The 24,724-nt window shown below is 44.0% G+C and overlaps 1 protein-coding gene and 1 long non-coding RNA gene across 2 annotated transcripts; both read left to right on the top strand.

Annotated features, from left to right (window-relative positions):
• Positions 1 to 394: 394 nt before the first annotated feature.
• Positions 395 to 4,083, top strand: ciao2a (cytosolic iron-sulfur assembly component 2A). The gene is made up of 5 exons (XM_029758367.1): positions 395 to 843; positions 1,268 to 1,432; positions 2,568 to 2,617; positions 3,075 to 3,120; positions 3,434 to 4,083. Exons 1-5 carry the CDS (start codon positions 816 to 818, stop codon positions 3,532 to 3,534), a joined length of 390 nt encoding a protein of 129 aa, XP_029614227.1. The 5' UTR covers positions 395 to 815; the 3' UTR covers positions 3,535 to 4,083.
• A 13,430-nt stretch (positions 4,084 to 17,513) lies between these two features.
• On the top strand, positions 17,514 to 21,771 carry LOC115197128 (uncharacterized). Its single transcript, XR_003878968.1, has 2 exons — positions 17,514 to 17,701; positions 21,286 to 21,771. It is a non-coding gene; the product is annotated as an uncharacterized LOC115197128 (long non-coding RNA).
• Positions 21,772 to 24,724: the final 2,953 nt, after the last annotated feature.

The following is a 24,724-nucleotide window of genomic DNA, read 5'->3' on the forward strand; positions in this document are numbered from 1 at the left end:
TTGTTTTTTTGTATGTCTGCAATGGAATATGTTTTGTTTTTGTTCCAATACACTATACAGTAGGTGTAGTCTTTCATAAAACTTTAAAGAAAAGCAGAAGCAAGGATAGCATCACTGTTGAAACCTTGATATTTTACATCCCCAAAAAATAGCCGTTTAAAGGCAAATTTTTGAAAATATTAATAAATGAATGAATACACCAAATAATAATTCCTAAATGATTATGCATGCGGAGCAGAAAACCGAACTTGCATAGATCTCGCAGCGTTTGCTTTCGCCTGAATCTGAAGGAGGAAGTAAACAGCCAGCACAGGCTTTCGTTTTGCTTCCCACTAGATAACACAGCCACAAAGAACATTTTTTGCGATCGTAAAAATGTATGAAAACAAACATGTACTTTTTTGGGATTCATTTAAGGTTAGGGTTGTGCATGGTTAAGCATTGTGGTGAAGGTTAGCGTTATGTTTAAAATTAAGATTGCATTTTTTTTAAATGGGCGGGGTTTACAACTTTGTTACTGTGTTAACTAGTGACGACTTTTCGTTTGTCACAACCTACGCAGATGTCAAAGCTTAAGTCTTCTTATAAAAACCGCGTTGATGAGCCAATCCATATGCTAGTATGTTTTATTAAACTGTGAACATACTGTCTGTTTAGGGGAGTGTGAAAACACGGATGTCAAAGTCTCTCAAAAAGCTCGAGTATTTGAAAAATTGAAATAGTGTCGAGCCTTGTCTCACTTAGTTACATTGAGTCACAAAGTATTGCAGTTCACCGGATTGCTAGACAACACAAATGCACCAAGGACCCAAAAGATGGAAGAGAAAGCATTAGAAGTATACGGTAAATTGGTTTATTTGCATCTTGATACAGCTAGTTAGCTAACGTTATAGACAGGCTTTCTCGGCTGCGTGATAGTATTTATTTATTTAATTGAACCTTGATTTAACTAGGCAAGTTATGGCTTTCAAACTTGCTAGCAAACGCATTAGTTAGATATAACACTATTTATCTAGCCTGGTCCCAGAACAGTTTGTGTATTGACAAGTCTGGTCGTTGTCACGCTGAAGTGACCAACGGAGTTGGCAAGACCGCACTAAAAGATCTGAGATCGTTTGACAATTTATTTTCTCTATGATAATGAACCATTCAGACAACTGCTAATTTCAACTGATACCTAGCTAGTTGTCAGTATAACCAGCTGAAATAGTTAACATTTCTAAGTGACGTGCTTGTTCACCACCTCAACCCCAATTTCTTTCCCCAGATGTCATTCGCACTATTCGAGACCCAGAGAAACCTAACACGTTGGAGGAATTGGATGTCGTGTCAGAAGAATGTGTTGAAGTCCAAGAGCTTGGAGAGGACGAGTATCTCATAATTATCAAGTTCTCCCCAACTGTCCCACACTGCTCTCTGGCAACACTAATCGGTGTGTGTCTGTTTCAACTGATAAGAAACAACTGTTCATAACTGACATGAACAGAAATACATATTTAGCCTCTTGCATCCATACTGATACAATGTTTTATGTGACAACGCTACAGTGGCATTCTCATAGCTTCGTCGTAGATCTGTTTGTGCTGTTTACATCTCCGTTGCTGTCAAGCCAAACATAACGAGTGACAAGGAGTTGGCATGATAGCATAAACAGACTGACACTCAGGCAACCATTCTTATAGAGCTACAACTATCTACTACATTCTTGTCTACCTCAAAGTTGGCAGCACGGGCAGAGAATGTAAGTGTATGAAACATTAGGAGCACCTGCTCATTCCATGACAGACTGACCAGGTGATTCTAGGTGAAAGCTATGATTCGTTATTGATGTCACTTGTTAAATCCACTTCAATCAGTGTAGATGAAGGGGAGGAGATGGGTAAAATAAGGAATTGCAAGCCTGGAGATAATTGAGACATGGCTTGTATATGTGTGCCGTTTAGAGGGTGAATTGGCAACACAACATATTTAAATGCCTTTGAGTGGGGTATGGTAGTATGTGCCAGGTGGACTGATTTGTGTGTCAAGAACTGCAACGCTGCTGGGTTTTTCACAACAGTTTCCCATATGTGTCAAGAATGGTCATCCAGCCAACGTGACGCAACTGTGGGAAGCATTGGCGTCAACGTGGGCAGCATCCCTATGGACCGCTTTCAACACCTTGTAGAGTCCATGCCCCGGCGAATTGAGGCTGTTCTCAGGGGAAAAAGGGTGTGGAACTCAATATTAGGAACGTGTTCCTAATGTTTTTAACACTCAGTGAATGTTCCTAATCATTCTCTGAAGGGGACTAATGTTAAATGGCAGTCTCATGCGAAACCCCCACTTTTCACTCTCTTTGTAACAAACATGGCCTTCTTCTCACAGGGTCAATTAACTCTGTTCTATGGATGCATTTAAAAAAATCTGTTTCCCCTATATGTGTTCAGCAGCGGGTGCAAAAAAATATAATTGACGTCTACCCCCCCCCCTAACTCTGCCACCGCTGCTTAAAAAAATCTTAGGGGAAACACAGAAATTGCCTACTTCAGACATCAATGTAAATTATTCTGTAACGTGTGTTTCAGGCCTGTGCTTACAAGTTAAACTGCAAAGATGCTTGCCGTTTAAACACAAGGTAAGCAGAGGAAAAGTGTTATCATACAACTAATCCCTAAATCAATGTTGATGCACAAAATGTTAGTCTGTTTAGTAAGAACACAACCTTTCATCCAGTGATTTATCGTTAAGAAAAGTCCTATTTTCCATACCTTTGATGCATAGCCCTTTGTCTTCAGAGACTACCCTTGGAAATAAGACAATCATTTAAATGGAAAACGGTGTTCTAAAATCTTCTCCCCTTTTGTGCTGCCTTGGTTTATAATGCGGTGCCTCTGGAACAAAGGTGCTCCTATGAAAATGCGGTGTGGTTGTTTTCTGGCTCTGGTTGTATCTCTGGTGCGCTAACCTCCAACCCTTCTCCCTGATTAGACCTGTCTGTGGGAACACACATTTTAGTTTTCCCAACTTCATGCAAATGAATTGCCTATTTATTGTTATTTTAAAGTGGAAATGTATCTGTTCTTGTTCAACAGTTGGACATTTTCATTTCTGAGGGAACCCATTCTACCGAGGAAGATAGTAAGTGTTATTACTTACAACAACACCTTATCCATATCTCCAGACAATGTATTTTGAATAAAAGAAAAATGTCAGACATTGGATAGATTTTGTATTTGCACACAAAAAGCCCAACTTGGATTTGTCTTATGAAACCAGTAATTCTGTGAACCATTAACCCCTATTGGTAATATTTTACAGGCCTTCAGGCTTTAGCTCAGCAGGAATAACATTACTTGTGGGTCTCAGACAATCCAGGTTCAAACTCATTTGGTCCCATTTATGCAGTTTGACAATAGAAGGAAACTTTGTGATTTTATCCATTTCCCTCCAGTTAACAAACAGATCAACGACAAGGAGAGAGTAGCAGCTGCTATGGAGAACCCTAACCTGCGGGACATCGTGGAGCAGTGTGTTACTGAACCTGATGACTGAGCCAAGGGACTGGCATCTCAGGGACTTTAGACCAAGGTATTCAATAGGCACCAAATGGAAGAACATGCACTGTAACAGGGAGGTACTAGCTGAAGTTGTCCATTTAGAAATGCTAGTTTTCGCTTTCTGTTGTAAAACATTTTGCTACTGTGTACCCTAATGAATGCGACCCAGCCATCAACTTAAAATTGTAGCCATCATGGAATGTGTGTGTTTTTATAAAAGTGCCTGGAGGATATGTCGGAGATTACCTGATCGGAACTGTTCAAATTTCGTAAATCCTTTTGTGAATAATCACTGTGGTAAAAAAATGAAGTCCAAATCCCTAACAGAATTATAACTTCAAGGTTATTGTAATCATGAAAGAATCACTAAGGGATAAGATGAAGAGTTGCAGGAAAAATGTGAACTTCCCAGTTAGGTTTTAGACTTCTGAGCAACGTCCCTCGAACCATCGCCCCAGAATGGACAGCGGTGTATATGGCTTTGTCTTTGATCCTTTTCTAACATGATTGAAATGGGAAATAAAACATATTCCTAAAAAGCTGATTTTTGTTTTGAGGGGAATTTGTATTTTCAAAATCTTTTCTGCAGGGGTTATTTTTCACCTGAAATTGCTAAATGCATTGTTATTCTGCCGAAGGGGGCGGAGTTAGCCTGCGGAGTTCTGTCTTACTATCCAGGTCTGTGCCCAAACAGTTCGAGCTTCTACTTTTAAAAATCCACCTTTCTCCAGAAATAAATCTCACTGTTGCCCCCAGCTGTGCCCTGGACACCATATGTGAATTGATTGCCCCCCCATCGATCTTCAGAGTTCGTACTGTTAGGTGACCTAAACTGGGATATGCTTAACACCCCGGCCGTCCTACAATCTAAGCTAGATGCCCTCAATCTCACGCAAATTATCAAGGAACCTACAAGGTACAACCCCAAATCTGTAAACACGGGCACCCTCACAGATATCATCCTGACCAACCTGCCCTCCGAATACACCTCTGCTGTCTTCAACCAGGATCTCAGCGATCACTGCCTCATTGCCTGCGTCCGTAATGGGTCTGCGGTCAAACGACCACTCCTCATCACTGTCAAACGCTCCCTAAAATACTTCAGCGAGCAGGCCTTTCTAATTCACCTGGCCCGGGTATCCTGGAAGGATATTGACCTCATCGCGTCAGAGGATGCCTGGTTCTTTAACAGTGCCTTCCTCACCATCTTAAATAAGCATGCCCCTTTCAAAAAATGTAGAACTAAGAACAGGTAATGCCCCTGGTTCACTCCTGACTTGACTAGCACACAAACATCCTGTGGCGTACTGCATTTGCATTGAATAGCCCCCGCGATACATGTAATTTTTCAGGGAAGTCAGGATCCAATATACAGTCATTTAGGAAAGCAAAGGCTAGCTTTTTCCAACAGAAATTTGCATCCTGTAGCACTAATTCCAAAAACTTTTGCGACACCAGTCCATGGAGAATAAGAGCACCTCTTCCCAGCTGCCCACTGCACTGAGGCTAGGAAACACTGTCACCTCAATTATCATGGATTTATCAGTGAATTTCAATAAGCATTTTTCTACAGCTGGCCATGCTTTCCACCTGGCTGCCCCCCCCTCCCCAGTTCTCCTTCACCCAAATCCAGACAGCTGATGTTCTGAAAGAGTTGCAAAATCTGGACCCCTACAAATCAGCTGGGCTAGACAATCTGGACCCTGTCTTTATAAAATGATCTGCCGCAATTGTTGCAACTCTTATTACTAGCCTGTTCAACCTCTTTTGTATCGTCTGAGATCCCTAAAGATTGGAAAGCTGCCGCAGTCATCCCCTCTTCAAAGGGGGATACACTCTAGACCACAGGTTCTCAATCCTGGTCCTGGGGACCCAAAATGGTGCACAGTTTTTGTTTTTGCCCTAGTACTACGCAGTTGATTCAAATGATCAACCCATCAAAAGGCTTTGATTTGAATCAGGTGTATAGTGCTGCGGCAAAAACTAAAATGTGCACCCCTTTGGGTCCCCAGGACCAGGATTGATAACCGCTGCTCTAGACCCAAACTGTTACAGACCTATATCCATCCTGCCCTGCCTAAATAAAGTCTTCGAAATCCAAGTTAACAAACAGATCACTGACAATTTCGAATTCTCCGCTATGCAATCTGGTTTCCAAGCTGGTCATGGGTGCACCTCAGCCACGCTCAAGGTCCTAAATTATATCATAACCGCCATCGATAAGACCGTACTGTGCAGCCGTATTCATCGACCTGGCCAAGGCTTTTGACTCTGTCAATCACCGCATTCTTATCGGCAGACTCAATAGCCTTGGTTTCTCAAACGACTGCCTCGCTTGGTTCACAAACTACTTCTCAGAGTTCAGTGTGTCAAATCGGAAGGCCTGTTGTCCAGACCTCTGGCAGTCTCTGGGGGTGCCACAGGGTTCAATTCTCGGGCCGACTCTTTTCTCTGTTGATATCAATGATGTCGCTCTTGCTGCTGGTGAGTCTCTGATCCACTTCTACGCAGACGACACCATTCTGTATACTTCTGGCCTTTCTTTGGACACTGTTAACAAACCTCCAAACGTGCTTCAATGCCATACAACTCTCCTTCCGTGGCCTCCAACTGCTCTTAAATGCTAGTAAAACTAAATGTATGCCCTTCAACCGATCGCTGCCCGCCCGACTAGCATCACTACTCTGGACGGTTCTGACTTAGAATATGTGGACAACTGCACATACCTAGGTGTCTGGTTAGACTGTAAACTCTTCTTCCATACTCACATTAAGCATCTCCAATCCAAAATTATATCTAGCATCGGCTTTCTATTTCGCAACAAAGCCTCCTTCACTCATGCTGCCAAACATACCCAGCAAATTGGATGCAGTCTAACAAAGTGCTATCCGTTTTGTCACCAAAGCCCTATAAACTACCCACCACTCCAACCTGTATGCTCTCGTTGGCTGGTCTTCGCTACATATCAGTCGCCAAACCCACTGGCTCCAGGTCATCTAAGTCTTTGCAAGTTATAGCTCCGCCTTATCTCAGCTCACTGGTCACCATAGCAACACCCATCCATAGCACGCACTCCAGCAGGTATATCTCACTGGTCATCCCCAAAGCCAATACTTCCTTTGGCCGCCTCTCCTTCCAGTTCTCTGCTGTCAATGACTGGGACAAATTGCAAAAGTCACTGAAGTTGGAGACATATCTCCCTCACTAACTAGAAGCATCAGCTGTCATAGCAGCTTATCGATCACTGCACCTGTACACAGCCCATCTGTAAATTTCCTACCTACCTCATCCCATATTGTTTTTGTTTTTTTTGCCCTTTTGCACCCCAGTATCTCTACTTGCACATCTCACTCTAGTGTTAATGCTAAATTGTAATTATTTTGCCACTATGGCCTATTTATTGCCTTACCTCCCTAATCTTACTACATCTGCACACACTGTATATAGGTTTTTCCATTGTGTTATTGACTGTATGTTTGTTTATCCCATGTGTAACTCTGTTTTTTCGCACTGCTTTGCTTTATCTTGGCCAGGCTGCAGTTGTAAATGAGAACTTGTTCTCAACTGGCCTACCTGTTTAAATAAATTCACCACGCAAAAAGTATAATGCGTCTCTTGGCCACATGGAAAGTCAGTTTAATTTTGCTGGAAAATTATTCTAACATGTTTTTCCTGCCTATTGGTATAAATGGGTTCACTGGACAACAATGCTCTATTAAAAGTTACATAGAGGGATATATAAAAATGTAGTGCAGGTAACGTGTTTCAACGTAACGTGTATATCCCTTCTGTAATGACGGTACCGTTCCAGGGGAGAGCACTGTTGATCTAATCATCGTACTATATCTAGGAGTGAAGCTCAAACTGGACATAGGATGGCAGGTGTGAAACTACACATGTAAAACATTTTTAATAGAAAAGTATTTTAAATCATACACATTTCCTTGCCATGACACTAGACAATGTCAAAGATTTGAGAGGTAGCCTGATCTACCATTCTGATCACTGCGCTCACATTTCATTTGAATCTGTGTAGCGAAACAGAACGTAAGCTCTCGAGAACAGCATGGTCGAACCAGGTTCGCTGAGTCACTGAAGTGGAACAATAGTCAAACATCCATTAGCAATAGTCTATCTGTTTTTCTGCCATGTCCACCAATAAGAAAGAGAATATGCAATGCAGGTGAACCATGATATACACTGAGTGTACAAAACATTAGAAACACCTGCATTTTCACATGACAGACTGACCACGTGTAAGCTATGATCCCTTACTGATGTCACCTGTTAAATCCATTTCAATCCGTGTTGATGAAGGGGCGGAGACTGGTTAAATAAGGTATTTTAAGCCTTGACATGATTGGGCACATGGGCTGTAAGAAAAAAAGGAAGCGTGCAACATATGAACAAAAATATGGACTGGGATTGCGCAAGCCTTCTGGAAGATCTGGAGAAGGAGATTATGGTGGACTATAATAAATAAATGAGAAGTAGGATGTTTGTATCAAATAGAGGGTCTCACAGAACTTTTGGAAGAGCTTGAGGAAATTGAACATGATGTGTGAGAATGAATTAACTGGTGGCAGGTGGAGTGATGACTGCAAAGAAGATATTAAGTGTAGAGGGAAGTAGTGTGAAGAGGAAGATTGGCAAAAAGCGGGATACGTGCTCCAGTAGTTCAGATGGAACCTGCCGGGAGTGAGGAAGTACCTGGGGTGAGGACCGCTAAGTTCGGGCCTCATCTCGAGGATGATAAGAATGATTCTGGCCCAGTGGGAGTGAGATTTGTAGAGAGAATGGATCGTTGCAATTTGGCTGATCCATATGTGGTATCAGGTTGGGTGGAGAAGAGGCTGGGGACTGCTGAGTTGGTGAAGGTAACTCGGAGTTGACTTCTTCTGATTTATTGTGTTTACTCTGCCCAGAGGGACCGGGCGCTCCGGATTATGTGATAAGGGACAAGAATTGTGACCTGCTTTAACGGGGGTGGCATTAAGTGTTGAGCAATTGAAATGGAAAATTCCTTGTCTGACATCTGCCATTTGGTGAGACGTTGATCCTGTTTCCCCGAGTGCGTGGTGAAACAGACGTTGTTTGTCATGCTGAGTTTTGATGCCGAGTCTTTGCCAGATAAGGTCAAGGTAGGAAGTATCAGTTATACGGTGACAGCTTTTGTTCTGAAAATACTATGGTGTTTTAGGTGTCAAGTTTATGGGCATGTTGTGTGTAGGAGGGAGATGCCTGGAAGTGTGTAGGAGGGCATGAGAAGAAGGAATGTGTGGTGTCGGTGAAGTAAGTTATTTGTGTTAGTTGTGGGGTAGCCCATAGGGCTGGAGATTGGTGTCTGCTGAGAGAAAGGCAGATTGGTTACCAGGGTTAGTGGTACCGATAGTGCTGAAGCAGTGAAGAGTAGTTGAGGAAGATGGATACAGGGTGAGGGATCCTGAGAGGATTCCTGTGAGTAGGCAGAGACTGAGAGTGATAGGAATATGTGCTTCATTCAGTAAGATGGTCTTTTTAGCATTTATAGCTATGGTTGTCACTTGTACTGCAGAAATGGATCGTAAGTCAGAGAAAATAGTTTGTGGTGGCAGAGAAGTACTTGGGATTGCGAGGATTTACTGCAGAACAGCTGCAGAGGGTGTTGAGTGGTAGTGTTAATTCCACTCAGACCTTTGGTCTGGAGTAGGACTGGATAGTGTTAAATAGTGGAATGTGTTTTTTTTGTTTTAAATTGTGTAATAGTTGGCTGGGCAATTTTCCTTTTTTCCTAATTTTGTATTACTGTATCAAAGAATTGAATGTAGGTAGGCTATGAATGGCCTCACACACCAGTACAGTGGGTGGAGGTGTATGCAACTAATATTTTGATGTGATCCATGTACCAAATCCAGAAGAAGAGATCTGAATTGTATGTGCCATTCAGCGGGTGGATGGGCAAAAATATGTGTGCCTTATGAACTGGGTATGGTAGTAGGTGCCAGGCCCCCTAGGTTGAGTGCGTCAAGAATTGCACCGCTGCTGGGTTTTTCCCACCCTCAACAGTTTCCAGTGTGTATCAAGAATGGTCCACCACCCAAAGGACATCCAGCCAACTTGACACAATTGTAGGAAGAATTGGAGTCAACATGGGCCAGCATCCCTGTGGAACGCTTTCGACACCTTGCAGAGTCCATGCCCCGACGAATTGAGGCTGTTCTGAGGGCAAAGGGGAGGGATGGTGATGTAAGCAGATGTTATTGCGGGTGTAGCGAAATGCTTGTGCTTCTAGCTCCGAGAGTGCAGTAATATCTAACAGTTTCACAACATATACCCAAAACAAACGCGTAAATCTAAGTAAGGAATGGATTCATGCATGCATACATACATACATACATACATACACACACACACACACCCCTCAGAGCGGCATTAGTCTAACATAGTGGCATATTATAGAGTACAGTATATACATATGAGATGGGTGATGCAATATTTACAAACGATTAAAGTGACTAAAAGTGGCCAGTGTTTCATTTCCTTAGTGGCCAGTGATTCCTAATCTATGTCTATAGGCAGCAGCCTCTGTTGTGCTGGAGATCGCTGTTTAACAGTCAGTGGTGTAGGATAGAATACAATACAGTATATACATTTGAAATGGGTAATGCAATATGTAAACACAATTTAAAAGTGACTAAGATACCGTAGAATATTGTGGAGTGCAGTTTATACATATTAGATGAGTAATGCTAGATACGGAGCATTATTAAAGTGGCTAGTGATCCATTTCTAAAAGTGGCCAGTGATTCCTAATCTGTCTATAGGCAGCTGCCGCTGATGTGCTACTGATGGCTATTTAGCAGTCTGATGGCCTTGAGATAGAAGCTATTTTTCAGTCTCTCGGTCCCAGCTTTGGTGCACCTGTACTGACCTTGCCTCCTGGATGATAGAGAGGTGAACAGACAGTGGCTCAGGTAGTTGATTATCTTTTTGGCCTTCCTATGACATCGGGTGCTGTAGGTGTCCAGGAGGGCGGGAAGTTTGCCCCTGGTAATGCGTTGGGCAGACCGCACCACCCCCTGGATAGCTTTGTGGTTGTGGGCGGTGCAGTTGCCATACCAGGCGGTGATACAGCCTGACAGGATCCTCTCAATTGTGAATCTGTAAAAGTTTTAGGTTTTAAGCCAAATTTCTTTAGCCTCCTGAGGTTGTAGAGGCGCTGTTGCCACCTTCACCACACTGTCTGTGTGGATGGACCATTTCAGTTTGTCAGTGATGTGTACGCCAAGGAATTTAAAGCTTTCCACCTTCTCCGCTGTGGTCCCATTGATGTGCATAGGGGGTGCTCCCTCTGCTGTTTCCTGAAGTCCACGATCATCTCCTTAGTTTTGTTGACGTTGAGTGAGAGGTTATTTTCCTGGCACCACACTCCCAGAGCCCTCACCTCCTAGGCTTTCATTGTAGGCTCTCATAGTTGTTGGTAATCAAGCCTACTGTTGTCGTCTGCAAGCTTGATGATTGAGTTGGAAGCGTGCTTGGCCACGCAGTCATGGGTGAACAGGGAGTACAGGAAGTGGTTGTGCACGCACCCTTGTGGGGCCCTAGTGTTGAGGAGAGGTGTTTCCTACCTTCACCACCTGGGGGCGACCCGTCAGGAAGTACAGGACCCAGTTGCACAGGGTGGGGTTCAGACCCAGGGCCTCGAGCTTGATGATGAGCTTGGAGGGTAGTATTGTTTTGAATGCTGAGCTATAGTCACTGAACAACGTTCTTATGTAGGTATGCCACTTGTCTAGATGGGACAGTGCAATGTGGTGAGGATTGCATCATTTGTGGATCTATTGGGGCAGTAAGCATATTGAAGAGCCCGGCAGCCTTGCAAGGGTTAACATGCTTAAATGTCTTACTCACGTCGGAGGAGGAGAGCCCGCAGTCCTTAATAGTGGGCCGCGTCGGTGGCACCATGTTATCCTCAAAGCGAGTGAAGGTGTTCTGCCTGTCCGGAAGCAAGACGTTGGTGTCCGTGACGTGGCTGGTTTTCCCTTTATAATCCATGGTTGTCTAGCCCCTGCCACATACATCTCGTGTCTGAGCTGTTGAACTGGGACTTGACTTTGTCCCTATACTGACGTTTAGCCTGCTTGATTGCTTTGCGGAGGAATTTACTACTGTTTGTATACTTCCATATCCCAGTCTTCTTTCCCTGGTTAAATGCGGTGGTTCGTACTTTCAGTTTTGCGCGAATGCTTCCATCTATCCACAGTTTCTGGTTCGGGTAGGTTTTAATAGTCACAGTGGGTATAACATCTCCTATGCACTTCCTGATAAACTCATTCACCTTATCGGTATATGTGTCTATTTTCTGAAGCTATTCTGTTTCGATCATGCGGACTGGGATATATTCAATCTTGAAGTGTGGATTCCGATTGGTCAGACCAGCGTTGAATAGTCCTCACCATGAATGCTTCCTGTTTGAGTTTCTGCCTATAGTAGGGGAGGAGCAGGATGAAATTGTGGTCCGATTTGCCTAATGGTGGGCGGGGGAGGGCCTTATATACATTTTGGAAGGTAGTATAGCAATGGTCTAGGGTTTTAGCAGCGCGAGAGTCGCAGTCAATATGTTCATAACTTCAGTAGCATTTTCCTCATTCGCTTTGTTAAAATCCCCAGCTACAATAAATAACTGCAATAAATGCAGCCTCAGGATATGTGGTTTGGATAAAGTCCAGTGAAGTTCTTTGAGGGCCGTCGTGATATCTGCTAGTGGGGATATAGACCGCTGTGGCTATTATTGACGAAAAATCTCTCGGAAGATAGTACGGTCGACATTTAATTGTGAGATATTCTAGGTCGGGTGAACAGAAGGACTTGAGTTCCTGTATGTTATCACAGTTACACCATAAGTCGTTATTCATAAAACGTATACCTCCACCCTTTTGCTTCCTGGAGAGGTGTTTGTTCTTGTTGGTGCAATGTACTGAGAAACCAACTGGCTTTACCGGGTCAGACAGTATATCTCGAGAGAGCCATGTTTCCGTGAAGCGGAGCATGTTACAATCCCTGGTGTCTCTCTGAAAAGCAACTCTCGCCTTTAGCTCAATGTTATTATCCAGAGATTGGACATTGGCGAGTAAGATACTCGGGAGCGGTGGGTGGTGTGCACACTTCCTAAGTCGGACCAGAAGACCACCTCGAGTACCTCTTCCTTCGCCGGCGTTGTCTTGGCTGAGCCTCTGGAAGAAGTTTGATTTGCTCTGGGGACAGGTGTTCCTAATTGAAGGTGTTCCTAATGTTTTTTGTACACTCAGTGTATTTACATACAGCACAACAGGGGTTGTGGAATACAGTGGAGTGTAGATAACTTACAGCTAGCGTATGGTGGCTGGAGCATGGTGCTAGCAATGCCAGGATCATGGGTTCACTCTACACTGGCCTCACATACAGTTCCTTAAGTATTCAAAAAAAAAAGTTCCGGAATTCCAAATTGAGCAGCAGCTGCTGAAAAATGAGCTCCTACAAATATTGAAATTTACATGGTTTTTAGAGTGAAGTACATCGGAAAAAATCAAAAGAAAACTGCAAGACTGAATAGGAGAAAAAACAAGCAACAAACAAAGAAGATAGGCTTTTGAAAAAAGTTACTATTTTTCATAAAATTGTAGTTATCTTAGCTAGCTCAATTGTTTACCAGTTGCTAAGCAGTTGCTAGGGACTCTTTTGGAAGAAGCTAGCTAGCTAACGAAGAATAAAAAAGAATATCTAGTTAACAGAAGAAAAGAAAGAGAAAATCAGGACAGAAGAAAAAGGATATCAAAGTGAAACAGTTCTCTAAAGACACAAGAGACAATAATACAAGAAACAACACTTCTGTAGCTTGTCAACTATGTGTCTGTCTATCCCTGTTCTCTCCCCTCTGCACAGGCCATACAAACGCTTCACACCGCGTGGCCGCTGCCACTCTAACCTGGTGGTCCCAGCGCGCACGACCCACGTGGAGTTCCAGGTCTCCGGCAGCCTCTGGAACTGCCGGTCTGCGGCCAACAAGGCTGAGTTCATCTCAGCCTATGCTACCCTCCAGTCCCTAGACTTCCTGGCGCTGACGGAAACATGGATTACCACAGATAACACTGCTACTCCTACTGCTCTCTCCTCGTCTGCCCACGTGTTCTCGCATACCCCTAGAGCATCGAGCCAGCGGGGTGGTGGCACTGGAATCCTCATCTCTCCCAAGTGGACATTCTCTCTTTCTCCCCTGACCCATCTGTCTATCTCCTCATTTGAATTCCATGCTGTCACAGTTACCAGCCCTTTCAAGCTTAACATCCTTATCATTTATCGCCCTCCAGGTTCCCTTGGAGAGTTCATCAATGAGCTTGACGCCTTGATAAGTTCCTTTCCTGAGGATGGCTCACCTCTCACAGTTCTGGGTGACTTTAACCTCCCCACGTCTACCTTTGACTCATTCCTCTCTGCCTCCTTCTTTCCACTCCTCTCCTCTTTTGACCTCACCCTCTCACCTTCCCCCCCCTACTCACAAGGCAGGCAATACGCTTGACCTCATCTTTACTAGATGCTGTTCTTCCACTAATCTCATTGCAACTCCCCTCCAAATCTCCGACCACTACCTTGTATCCTTTTCCCTCTCGCTCTCATCCAACACTTCTCACTCTGCCCCTACTCGGATGGTATTGCGCCGTCCCAACCTTCGCTCTCTCTCTCCCGCTACTCTCTCCTCTTCCATCCTATCATCTCTTCCCTCTGCTCAAACCTTCTCCAACCTATCTCCTGATTCTGCCTCCTCAACCCTCCTCTCCTCCCTTTCTGCATCCTTTGATTTTCTCTGTCCCCTATCCTCCAGGCCGGCTCGGTCCTCCCCTCCTGCTCCGTGGCTTGACGACTCACTGCGAGCTCACAGAACAGGGCTCCGGGCAGCCGAGCGGAAATGGAGGAAAACTCGCCTCCCTGCGGACCTGGCATCCTTTCACTCCCTCCTCTCTACATTCTCCTCTTCTGTCTCTGCTGCTAAAGCCACTTTCTACCACTCTAAATTCCAAGCATCTGCCTCTAACCCTAGGAAGCTCTTTGCTACCTTCTCCTCCCTCCTGAATCCTCCCCCCCCTCCCCCCCCCCTCCTCCCTCTCTGCGGATGACTTCGTCAACCATTTTGAAAAGAAGGTTGATGATATCCGATCCTCGTTTGCTAAGTCAAACGACACCGCTGGTCCTGCTCACACTGCCCTACCCTGTGCTTTGACCTCTTTCTCCCCTCTCTCTCCAGATGAAATCTCGTGTCTTGTGACGGCCGGCCGCCCAACAACCTGCCCACTTGACCCTATCCCCTCCTCTCTTCTCCAGACCATTTCCGGAGACCTTCTCCCCTACCTCACCTCGCTCATCAACTCATCCTTGACCGCTGGCTACGTCCCTTCCGTCTTCAAGAGAGCGAGAGTTGCACCCCTTCTGAAAAAACCTACACTCGATCCCTCCCATGTCAACAACTACAGACCAGTATCCCTTCTTTCTTTTCTCTCCAAAACTCTTGAACGTGCCGTCCTTGGCCAGCTCTCCTGCTATCTCTCTCAGAATGACCTTATTGATCCTAATCAGTCAGGTTTCAAGACTGGGCATTCAACTGAGACTGCTCTTCTCTGTGTCACGGAGGCTCTCCGCACTGCTAAAGCTAACTCTCTCTCCTCTGCTCTCATCCTTCTAGACCTATCTGCTGCCTTTGATACTGTGAACCATCAGATCCTCCTCTCCACCCTCTCCGAGTTGGGCATCTCCGGCGCGGCCCACGCTTGGATTGCGTCCTACCTGACAGGTCGCTCCTACCAGGTGGCGTGGCGAGAATCTGTCTCCGCACCACGCGCTCTCACCACTGGTGTCTCCCAGGGCTCTGTTCTAGGCCCTCTCCTATTCTTGCTATACACCAAGTCACTTGGCTCTGTCATATCCTCACATGGTCTCTCCTATCATTGCTATGCAGACGACACACAATTAATCTTCTCCTTTCCCCCTTCTGATAACCAGGCGGCGAATCGCATCTCTGCATGTCTGGCAGACATATCAGTGTGGATGACGGATCACCACCTCAAGCTGAACCTCGGCAAGACGGAGCTGCTCTTCCTCCCGGGGAAGGACTGCCCGTTCCATGATCTCGCCATCACGGTTGACAACTCCCTTGTGTCCTCCTCCCAGAGTGCTAAGAACCTTGGCGTGACCCTGGACAACACCCTGTCGTTCTCCACTAACATCAAGGCGGTGACCCGATCCTGTAGGTTCATGCTCTACAACATTCGAAGAGTACGACCCTGCCTCACACAGGAAGCGATGCAGGTCCTAATCCAGGCACTTGTCATCTCCCGTCTGGATTACTGCAACTCGCTGTTGGCTGGGCTCCCTGCCTGTGCCATTAAACCCCTACAACTCATCCAGAACGCCGCAGCCCGTCTGGTGTTCAACCTTCCCAAGTTCTCTCACGTCACCCCGCTCCTCCGCTCTCTCCACTGGCTTCCAGTTGAAGCTCGCATCCGCTACAAGTCCATGGTGCTTGCCTACGGAGCTGTGAGGGGAACAGCACCTCCGTACCTTCAGGCTCTGATCAGGCCCTACACCCAAACAAGGGCACTGCGTTCATCCACCTCTGGCCTGCTCGCCTCCCTACCTCTGAGGAAGCACAGTTCCCGCTCAGCCCAGTCAAAACTGTTCGCTGCTCTGGCACCCCAATGGTGGAACAAGCTCCCTCACGACGCCAGGACAGCGGAGTCAATCACCACCTTCCGGAGACACCTGAAACCCCACCTCTTTAAGGAATACCTGGGATAGGATAAAGTAATCCTTCTAACCCCCCCCAAAAAAAAGATTTAGATGCACTATTGTAAAGTGGTTGTTCCACTGGATATCATAAGGTGAATGCATCAATTTGTAAGTCGCTCTGGATAAGAGCGTCTGCTAAATGACTTAAATGTTATGTTAAATGTTAAAAATGTAAATGTATTCTCACCCCTTTGCTGTGACATTCCAAATTGAGCTGAGGTGCATCCAATTTCATTTGATCATCCTTGAGAGGTCACTATAACTTGATTGGAGTCCACCTGTGGCCAATTCATTTGTTTGGACAGAAACATACCTGTCTATATAAAGGTCCCACAGTTGACAGTGCATGTCAGATGAGAAACTATACCATGAAGTCCAATGAACTGTCTGTAGATATCCCAGATATAATTGTGATGAGGCATATATCTGGGGAAGGGTATAAAACAATGTCTGGAGTGTTGAAAGTTTCCAAAAGCACAGTGGTCTCCATCATTGGGAAATTGAAAAAATATGGAACTTCCCATACTCTGCCTAGAGCTGGTCGTCCGACCAAACTGAGCAACTGGGTAAGAAGGACCTTGGTCAAGGAGGTGACCAAGAAGCCAATGACCATTTTGACAAAACAACCGTTCCTTGGCTGAGAGGGAAGAGCCTGCCAGAAGGACAACCGTCTCTACAGCACTTCAACAAGCTGGCCTTTTTGGGAGAGTGGCCAGAGAGAATCAACTCCAAAGACAAAGTACATGACCACATGCCTGGAGTTTGCAAAAAGGAGCATAAGGCTAAATATTCTGTGGTCTAATAAGACACATTGAACTCTTTGGCCTGAATGCAAAGTGCTATGTCTGGAGAAAAACAGGCACAGCTCATCACCTGTCTAACACCATCCCAACCGTGAAGCGTGGTGATAGCATCATGCTATGGGGATGCTTTTCAGCGGCAGGGACTGGGGTACTGGTAAGGATGGAGGGAACAATGAATGGAGCCAAATACAGGCAAATCCTTGATGAGAACCTGCTTCAGAGTGCAAACAACCTTCAACTGGAGCGAAGATTTGCGTTTCAACAGGACAATGACCACAAGTAAACAGCCAAAGCCACACTGGCATGGCTTCAGAACAAGAATGTGAAAGTCCTTTCGTGGCCCAGCCAAAGCCCAGATTTGAATCCCATTTAAAATCTGTGGAAAGACTTGAAAATTGCTGTTCACCTCCACTCCCCATCTAACTTAACAGAGTTTGAGAAAATCTGCAAGGAAAAATGGGAGAAAATCCCCAAATCCAGATGTGAAACGCTAATGCGGACATACCCAAGACTACTCAAAGCTGTAATCGCTGCCAAAGGTCCTTCTACAAAGTATTGACTCAGGTGTGAATATTTTGATATTTCATTTTTGATACATTTGAAAAAATACCTAAACATGTTTTCACTGTCATTATGGGGGGTTGTGTGTAGATGGGTGAGATCTATTTAATCCATTTTGAATTCAGGCTGTAACACAACAAAATGTGGAAAAGGTCAAGGGATGTGAATACTTTCTGAAGGCTCTGTATATATTGAAAGTGGAGCTGACAGCGTTTTAACTACTTTGCAGGTATGAAACTAATAATATTATCAGTCATATCAAATTCCCAATTTATGCTACAAAACCAACTTCATAAGAGGTTTTAAAAATAGGTTATATTTGACTCAACATTCCATTACGTACACTAAGGCATTGTTGGCAGAATAGATGGATCCAGTTCAATGCATCATGTCATGACGTGACTTTCATTTAATCTGATGACTTATGTATCGAATAAACTACGTTTAATTGTTACTCGATTAAATTAATCATGTAACCATTAACTCATTTGGATTTGGGGCACCACGGAAGAAGTTGTTTAATATTGTCCCAGTGTTCACTTTTGGACGTTAGAGATTTTGGGTGGCAAAACGTCTGTAACCAAGAGATTCCAATCACCACTACTGAACACCAAAAAGAGTCCTCTGCTGCATACAATTTGATTGGTGTGAGGTGTCATAAAACCCCCACATCAATCCTTCCTCTGCGGATGAGAGGGGTCTGATGTAAGTCAGATCCGTTGTAAACCTGATCTTTGGATCCTCAGTCATGACTATAATTAATATAATTCACCAAAAAATGTCTTGGTAGTCCTAACAAATCACAGCTGGCCTGGTACATTGTTTGCTGCCTCTATTCGGGATGAACTTTTTCAGTTTCGCTGGCTGCATGCCAAACATGTATAAGACTCTTCTGATGACGTATCATGGTCGCACAGTTTGTGTTGATACTGATTTTTTTATTTGAAGCAATGCGTTTGTATTTTGATGTTTTTGTTGAAACTTCGAAGCGTTCAGAAGTGACTGGAAACTGGTCCTCTCGGCCAATGAGGCAGCTGTAGTAAAAGTAACGAATGGGTCGGAAATGGTGGCGAGTAGTGCGAACGAAATGGAGGAATTTGAGGAAGTTGGTGAAGCGACAGCTGTGCTGGAGTTCCAACAATATGGGTGTCAGTTCTGATGTTATGGACCTTGAGGATGAGGGTCAAGGTCCGGAATGGTCGGTAGTGGAAAGACATAGGAAGAAAGATCATGATGCAGTGGAGCGTCTAGAAAATAAATCATAGAGGGCCAAGGTTGGAAGTAATGATGTGTTGGAGTGGAAAGTGGTGATAGTGTTTGAGACCACAGGGCATCACTTACACCCTATCTGACTAACTAATGCCATAGAGAAAGAGGTAGGTGAAGTTAGCTCGGTTCATTGGAAATGGTAGATTGTTAATGTTGTGTGTTGACTGGCTCAGCAAGAGAAGATTCTGAAAATGTAAAAGCTTAATGGAAAGATGATTCAAATCTATGTCCCTGGTTCTTATGCTAGATTGAGGGAAGTCATCACTGGGGTCCCAATATCTATGTCCACAGATGATGTTAAAGAAAATGTGAAGGGAGGCAGAGTGATTGAGGCCAAAAGTTTGATCAGTAGGAGAGTCAAAGAAGTGAAAGCGTATCAGTGATGCTGAGGTTTGAGAACGTCTTGTCGGGAAAAGTTTGTCCTATATGCACTGCGGGGTTTTAAATGCCTAATGTATCTGCTCGGTGTAAAGGAAAGAAAAGATGTGTGGAGAGGCACATGATTACGGTAAATGTGGAAGCAGTGTGAAGGTTAAGTGCTGTAATTGGGGGTAGAACACAGTGCAGCATTTGGATGCCAGGTACAGAGAGAGGCTGGTCCTGGCATGTTTTTGAGGCCTGTTCACAAGTGTTGTGCTCATGAATGTGCGGTGTCAAAGGACACTTTGATAATGAATAAAGTTGACTTCATAGCTTTTATTGGTAAGGTTATCAATACAATGCGGGTTGTGGCAAACAAATGCCAGGTTGAAGGTTATTGTGGAGATGGCTGAAGAGCTATTGGGGGTAACAAATGTTACTGTTGAAATGTTTGACATGCTGAACAATCCTGACATGGAACCCAAACCGGCTGCGCCTGTGCGCCATCGTGCATAAATGTATTTTGTCCCCCCACACCAAATGCGATAATGACACGCAGGTTAAAATATCAAAACAAACTCTGAAAAGATTCTATTAATTTGAGAACAGGTTGAAACGCATTAAACATTTATGGCAATTTAGCTAGCTGGGATAATGCACAAGGTCCTCTACTCCGCCAATTAATCCACACATAAAATGGTCAACAGAATCCTTTCTAGTCCTCTTCATAAATTAGGTGCATTACCGCCACTGACCTCGTTCGTCTTTCAGTCACCCACGTGGGTATAACCAATGAGGAGATGGCACGTGAGTACCTGCTTCTACTTAACCAATGAGGAGATGGGAGAGGCAGGCCTTGCAGCGCGATCTGCGTCAGAACTAGAACTGATTTCCATTTTAGCCCTTGGCAACGAAGACGCTCGTTGGCGCGCATGCAGTGTGGGTGCAATTATTGAATAACAGATTTCTACATTTTATTTTGTGGTCAGCCTGTAAGGGTGCAGTGTTTCAGCATGATATCAAGTTTAATGGGGGAGGGGGGAAGAAGTAGTTAGGGATTTATTTGGTTTAGAACTGTATTTTCATGGTAGTACAGTTCATGATTGATCATACATTCCACCACAGTAGGTGGCGGCATGCGCTTGAAAAGTTTGTTTGCGGACCGCCATGATATAAAAAATGAAGTACAGAAATGTCACTCGTTCGTCCCACTGTTTTCAGTCATCATGGAACCACCTGTAGCTGTTGTGTGCTTTATATGCGCTACAGTCAATAAAGATTGCATTTGATATCTTAGCTAGAAGACAACGCATCAGCAGACATCGAATGCTAGCCATCTGACGATATCAGGTAAATCGAAAATTACAATGTGTAAGTGTAATGTCAGGGAAAGTTATATGCGCTAGCTAAAGTTTCCAAAAGCTAACCAAAAACATCATTACTTTTAAGAAACATGTCCGTGCTGTCGTGCATTAGTCGCACAATTTCTAACTTATTTACACTTGTATGTTGACTTCTTCATATAGATGGTCGTTTTTAGTTTTCTCTGCCTTACTAGTGGATGTAAAATCATCACAAATTGAATTATGAGGTGTTTCAGAATGGTACACTCGCAAACTCAATCACAAACAAGGGCATAGGGGTTTACATTGCCAACTTCCCTTGCTTGGCTAATTGTTTTATGTGTTGCTTTACTAAAAGGTTTGCGATTATGCTGCGGGATTTAGAGGTAATTTGTGGTTTGGTACGGTATCCTGCGTCACCACTTCATTGCTCCAGACCAGCACAAGGAGGAGTTAGAGCACTAATTATGCTTTTGGGTCCTACTGTGTCTAACTGACAATGAATGGGCAACATATTTCTAAATAGAAACAGATAATTGTGCACGACATCAGTATTACTTACTAAAAATGATGTTACACTAGGGTTTTTATTTTGTTATTTTTCTCTTACTTTAGTACTGTAGGCCACTCCCGACCGGTCACGTTAAACAGCGCCTGAGTGGCGCAACCGCCTAAGATGCTGCATAGCCGTGCAAGCTGTGTTGCTACAGATGCTGGTTTAATACCCATGCCACCCTCGACTGGGAGTCCCATGAGATGATTGTTACTAATTTGTGAATACCAAAAACCTACAATGTCTCACCCCATGTTCAAGAATGGCTTTTTTTCTTGCTCATTTTACGTTATTTGAAAATGAAATCTCATTTTCTTTTTTTACAAAGTGATATATTATTAATTTAGAATGATATAAAAGCCGGTTGGATATTCTCGCAGATGTATTATGAACCCTGTTGTTAGCAGGACTTATATATATATATATTGGTTGTGGCTCCTGAGTGGCGCACAATGGGATTGCCTTGCAGTTCTCCAGCTGTATCCACTGAAAGCACGCAAGGCACAAGGTCAGATACTAATACTAACCAAATATACTGCTCAAAAAAATAAAGGGAACACTTAAACAACACATCCTAGATCTGAATGAAAGAAATAATCTTATTAAATACTTTTTTCTTTACATAGTTGAATGTGCTGACAACAAAATCACACAAAAATAATCAATGGAAATCCAATTTGTCAACCCATGGAGGTCTGGATTTGGAGTCACACTCAAAATTAAAGTGGAAAACCACACTACAGGCTGATCCAACTTTGATGTAATGTCCTTAAAACAAGTCAAAATGAGGCTCAGTAGTGTGTGTGGCCTCCACGTGCCTGTATGACCTCCCTACAACGCCTGGCATGCTTCTGATGAGGTGGCGGATGGTCTCCTGAGGGATCTCCTCCCAGACCTGGACTAAAGCATCCGCCAACTCCTGGACAGTCTGTGGTGCAACGTGGCGTTGGTGGATGGAGCGAGACATGATGTCCCAGATGTGCTCAATTGGATTCAGGTCTGGGGAACGGGCGGGCCAGTCCATAGCATCAATGCCTTCCTCTTGCAGGAACTGCTGACACACTCCAGCCACATGAGGTCTAGCATTGTCTTGCATTAGGAGGAACCCAGGGCCAACCGCACCAGCATATGGTCTCACAAGGGGTCCGAGGATCTCATCTCGGTACCTAATGGCAGTCAGGCTACCTCTGGCGAGCACATGGAGGTCTGTGCGGCCCCCCAAAGAAATGCCACCCCACACCATGACTGACCCACCGCCAAACCGGTCATGCTGGAAGATGTTGCAGGCAGCAGAACGTTCTCCACGGCGTCTCCAGACTCTCACGTCTGTCACGTGCTCAGTGTGAACCTGCTTTAATCTGTGAAGAGCACAGGGCGCCAGTGGCGAATTTGCCAATCTTGGTGTTCTCTGGCAAATGCCAAACATCCTGCACGGTGTTGGGCTGTAAGCACAACCCCCACCTGTGGACGTCGGGCCCTCATACCAACCTCATGGAGTCTGTTTCTGACCGTTTGAGCAGACACATTTGTGGCCTGCTGGAGGTCATTTTGCAGGGCTCTGGCAGTGCTTCTCCTGCTCCTCCTTACACACAGGCAGAGGTAGCGGTCATGCTGCTGGGTTGTTGCCCTCCTACGGCCTCCTCCACGTCTCCTGATGTACTGGCCTGTCTCCTGGTAGCGCCTCCATGCTCTGGACACTACGCTGACAGACACAGCAAACCTTTTTGCCACAGCTCGCATTGATGTGCCGCACTACCTGAGCCACTTGTGTGGGTTATAGACTCCGTCTCATGCTACCACTAGAGTGAAAGCACCGCCAGCATTCAAAAGTGACCAAAACATCAGCCAGGAAGCATAGGAACTGAGAAGTGGTCTGTGGTCCCCACCTGCAGAACCACTCCTTTATTGGGGGTGTCTTGCTAATTGCCTATAATTTCCACCTGTTGTCTATTCCATTTGCACAACAGCATGTGAAATTTATTGTCAATCAGTGTTGCTTCCTAAGTGGACAGTTTGATTTCACAGGAGTGTGATTGACTTGGAGTTACATTGTGTTGTTTAAGTGTTCCCTTTATTTTTTTGAGCAGTGTACTAATTTAGTGTATGTGAACTTCTGACCCACTGGGATTGTGATGAAAGAAATAAAAGCTGAAATAAATCATTCTCTCTACTATTATTCTGACATTTCACATTCTTAAAATAAAGTGGTGATCCTAACTGACCTTAAACTGGGAATTTTTTCTAGGATTAAATGTCAGGAATTGTGAAACTGAGTTTAAATGTATTTGGCTAAGGTGTATGTAAAGTTCTGACTTCAAGTGTGTGTATGTGTGTATGTATGGGTGATTGGAAATAATGCAGACAATTAGATTGCAGATACATTGATTGAAGCCACAATGTTAAAGTTGATCTAATCCCTAAAAATTATTAAATAAAATAAACTCATACTGGCTTTCTACTCCTTGTATATAGCCTCGTTATTATTTTTGTTACCGTTTACTTTTTTACTTAGCAAATATTAGTGTTTATTTTTTTTTTTTTTTACTCTGCACTGTTGGTAATGTGCCTGTAAGTAAGCGTTTCACTGTAAAATCTACACTTGTTGTATTCACTACATGTGACCAATAACATTTTATTTGATTACATCAAGCTTGTTACTACAAATTTGTTGGATGCATTTTCTGTTTTGGTTGTGTTTCAGATGTTTAATGTGGATGCTACCATGACTATGGATAATCCTGAATGAATCGTGAATAATAATGAGTCAAAGTTAGAGGCATAAATATCATACCCCCCCAAAAAATGTGAACCTTCCCTGCTATTTTAATGGTGAGGTTAGCATGTCTTAGATGAATAATATTTGTCCGTCTAACTTACTCACTCATCGTTATTCCAGATTAATCCAGGATTATCTGTAATCATGTTACCATCCACGTTAATGTAGAAGTGTTGAGAAACATATTTTTATTTACATTAAAAGTGACTCTAAAATGACTACATAATTTACCATACATTTTTATTGGGCACAAAAAAATCTGAAACGCAACCAAAACAAACAGCAAATGCATCCAACAAATTTGTAGAATCACAAGCTTGATGTATTCATTGTGTGCTATGAACGTGTTCCATTTTTTTTATGCACACACAAGTCAATTTGTCCTAACTCTTTTGGTCCCCTTAAATGGGGGGACTATGGACAAAAAGTGCTGTAATTTCTAAATGGTTCACCCGGTATGGATTTAAAAAAATACCCTCAAATTAAAGCTGGCAATTTGCACTTTAACCTCATAGTCAGTGTGTTGTTTCAAATCCAAAGTGCTGAAGTACAGAGCCAAAACAACAAATGTGTTACTTTCCCAATACTTTTGGAGCTCACTGTAGGTGTGTGAGGGCAGTGTGGAGTGCACTTGAGATTGCATCGTCTATGAATCTGTTGGGGCAGTATGCAAATTGGATTGGGTCTGGGATCATGGATTTGATGTGTGCCATTACAAGCCTTTC

This window comes from Salmo trutta, chromosome 7, assembly GCF_901001165.1.
Source record: "Salmo trutta chromosome 7, fSalTru1.1, whole genome shotgun sequence".
Classification (NCBI taxonomy): domain Eukaryota; kingdom Metazoa; phylum Chordata; class Actinopteri; order Salmoniformes; family Salmonidae; genus Salmo; species Salmo trutta.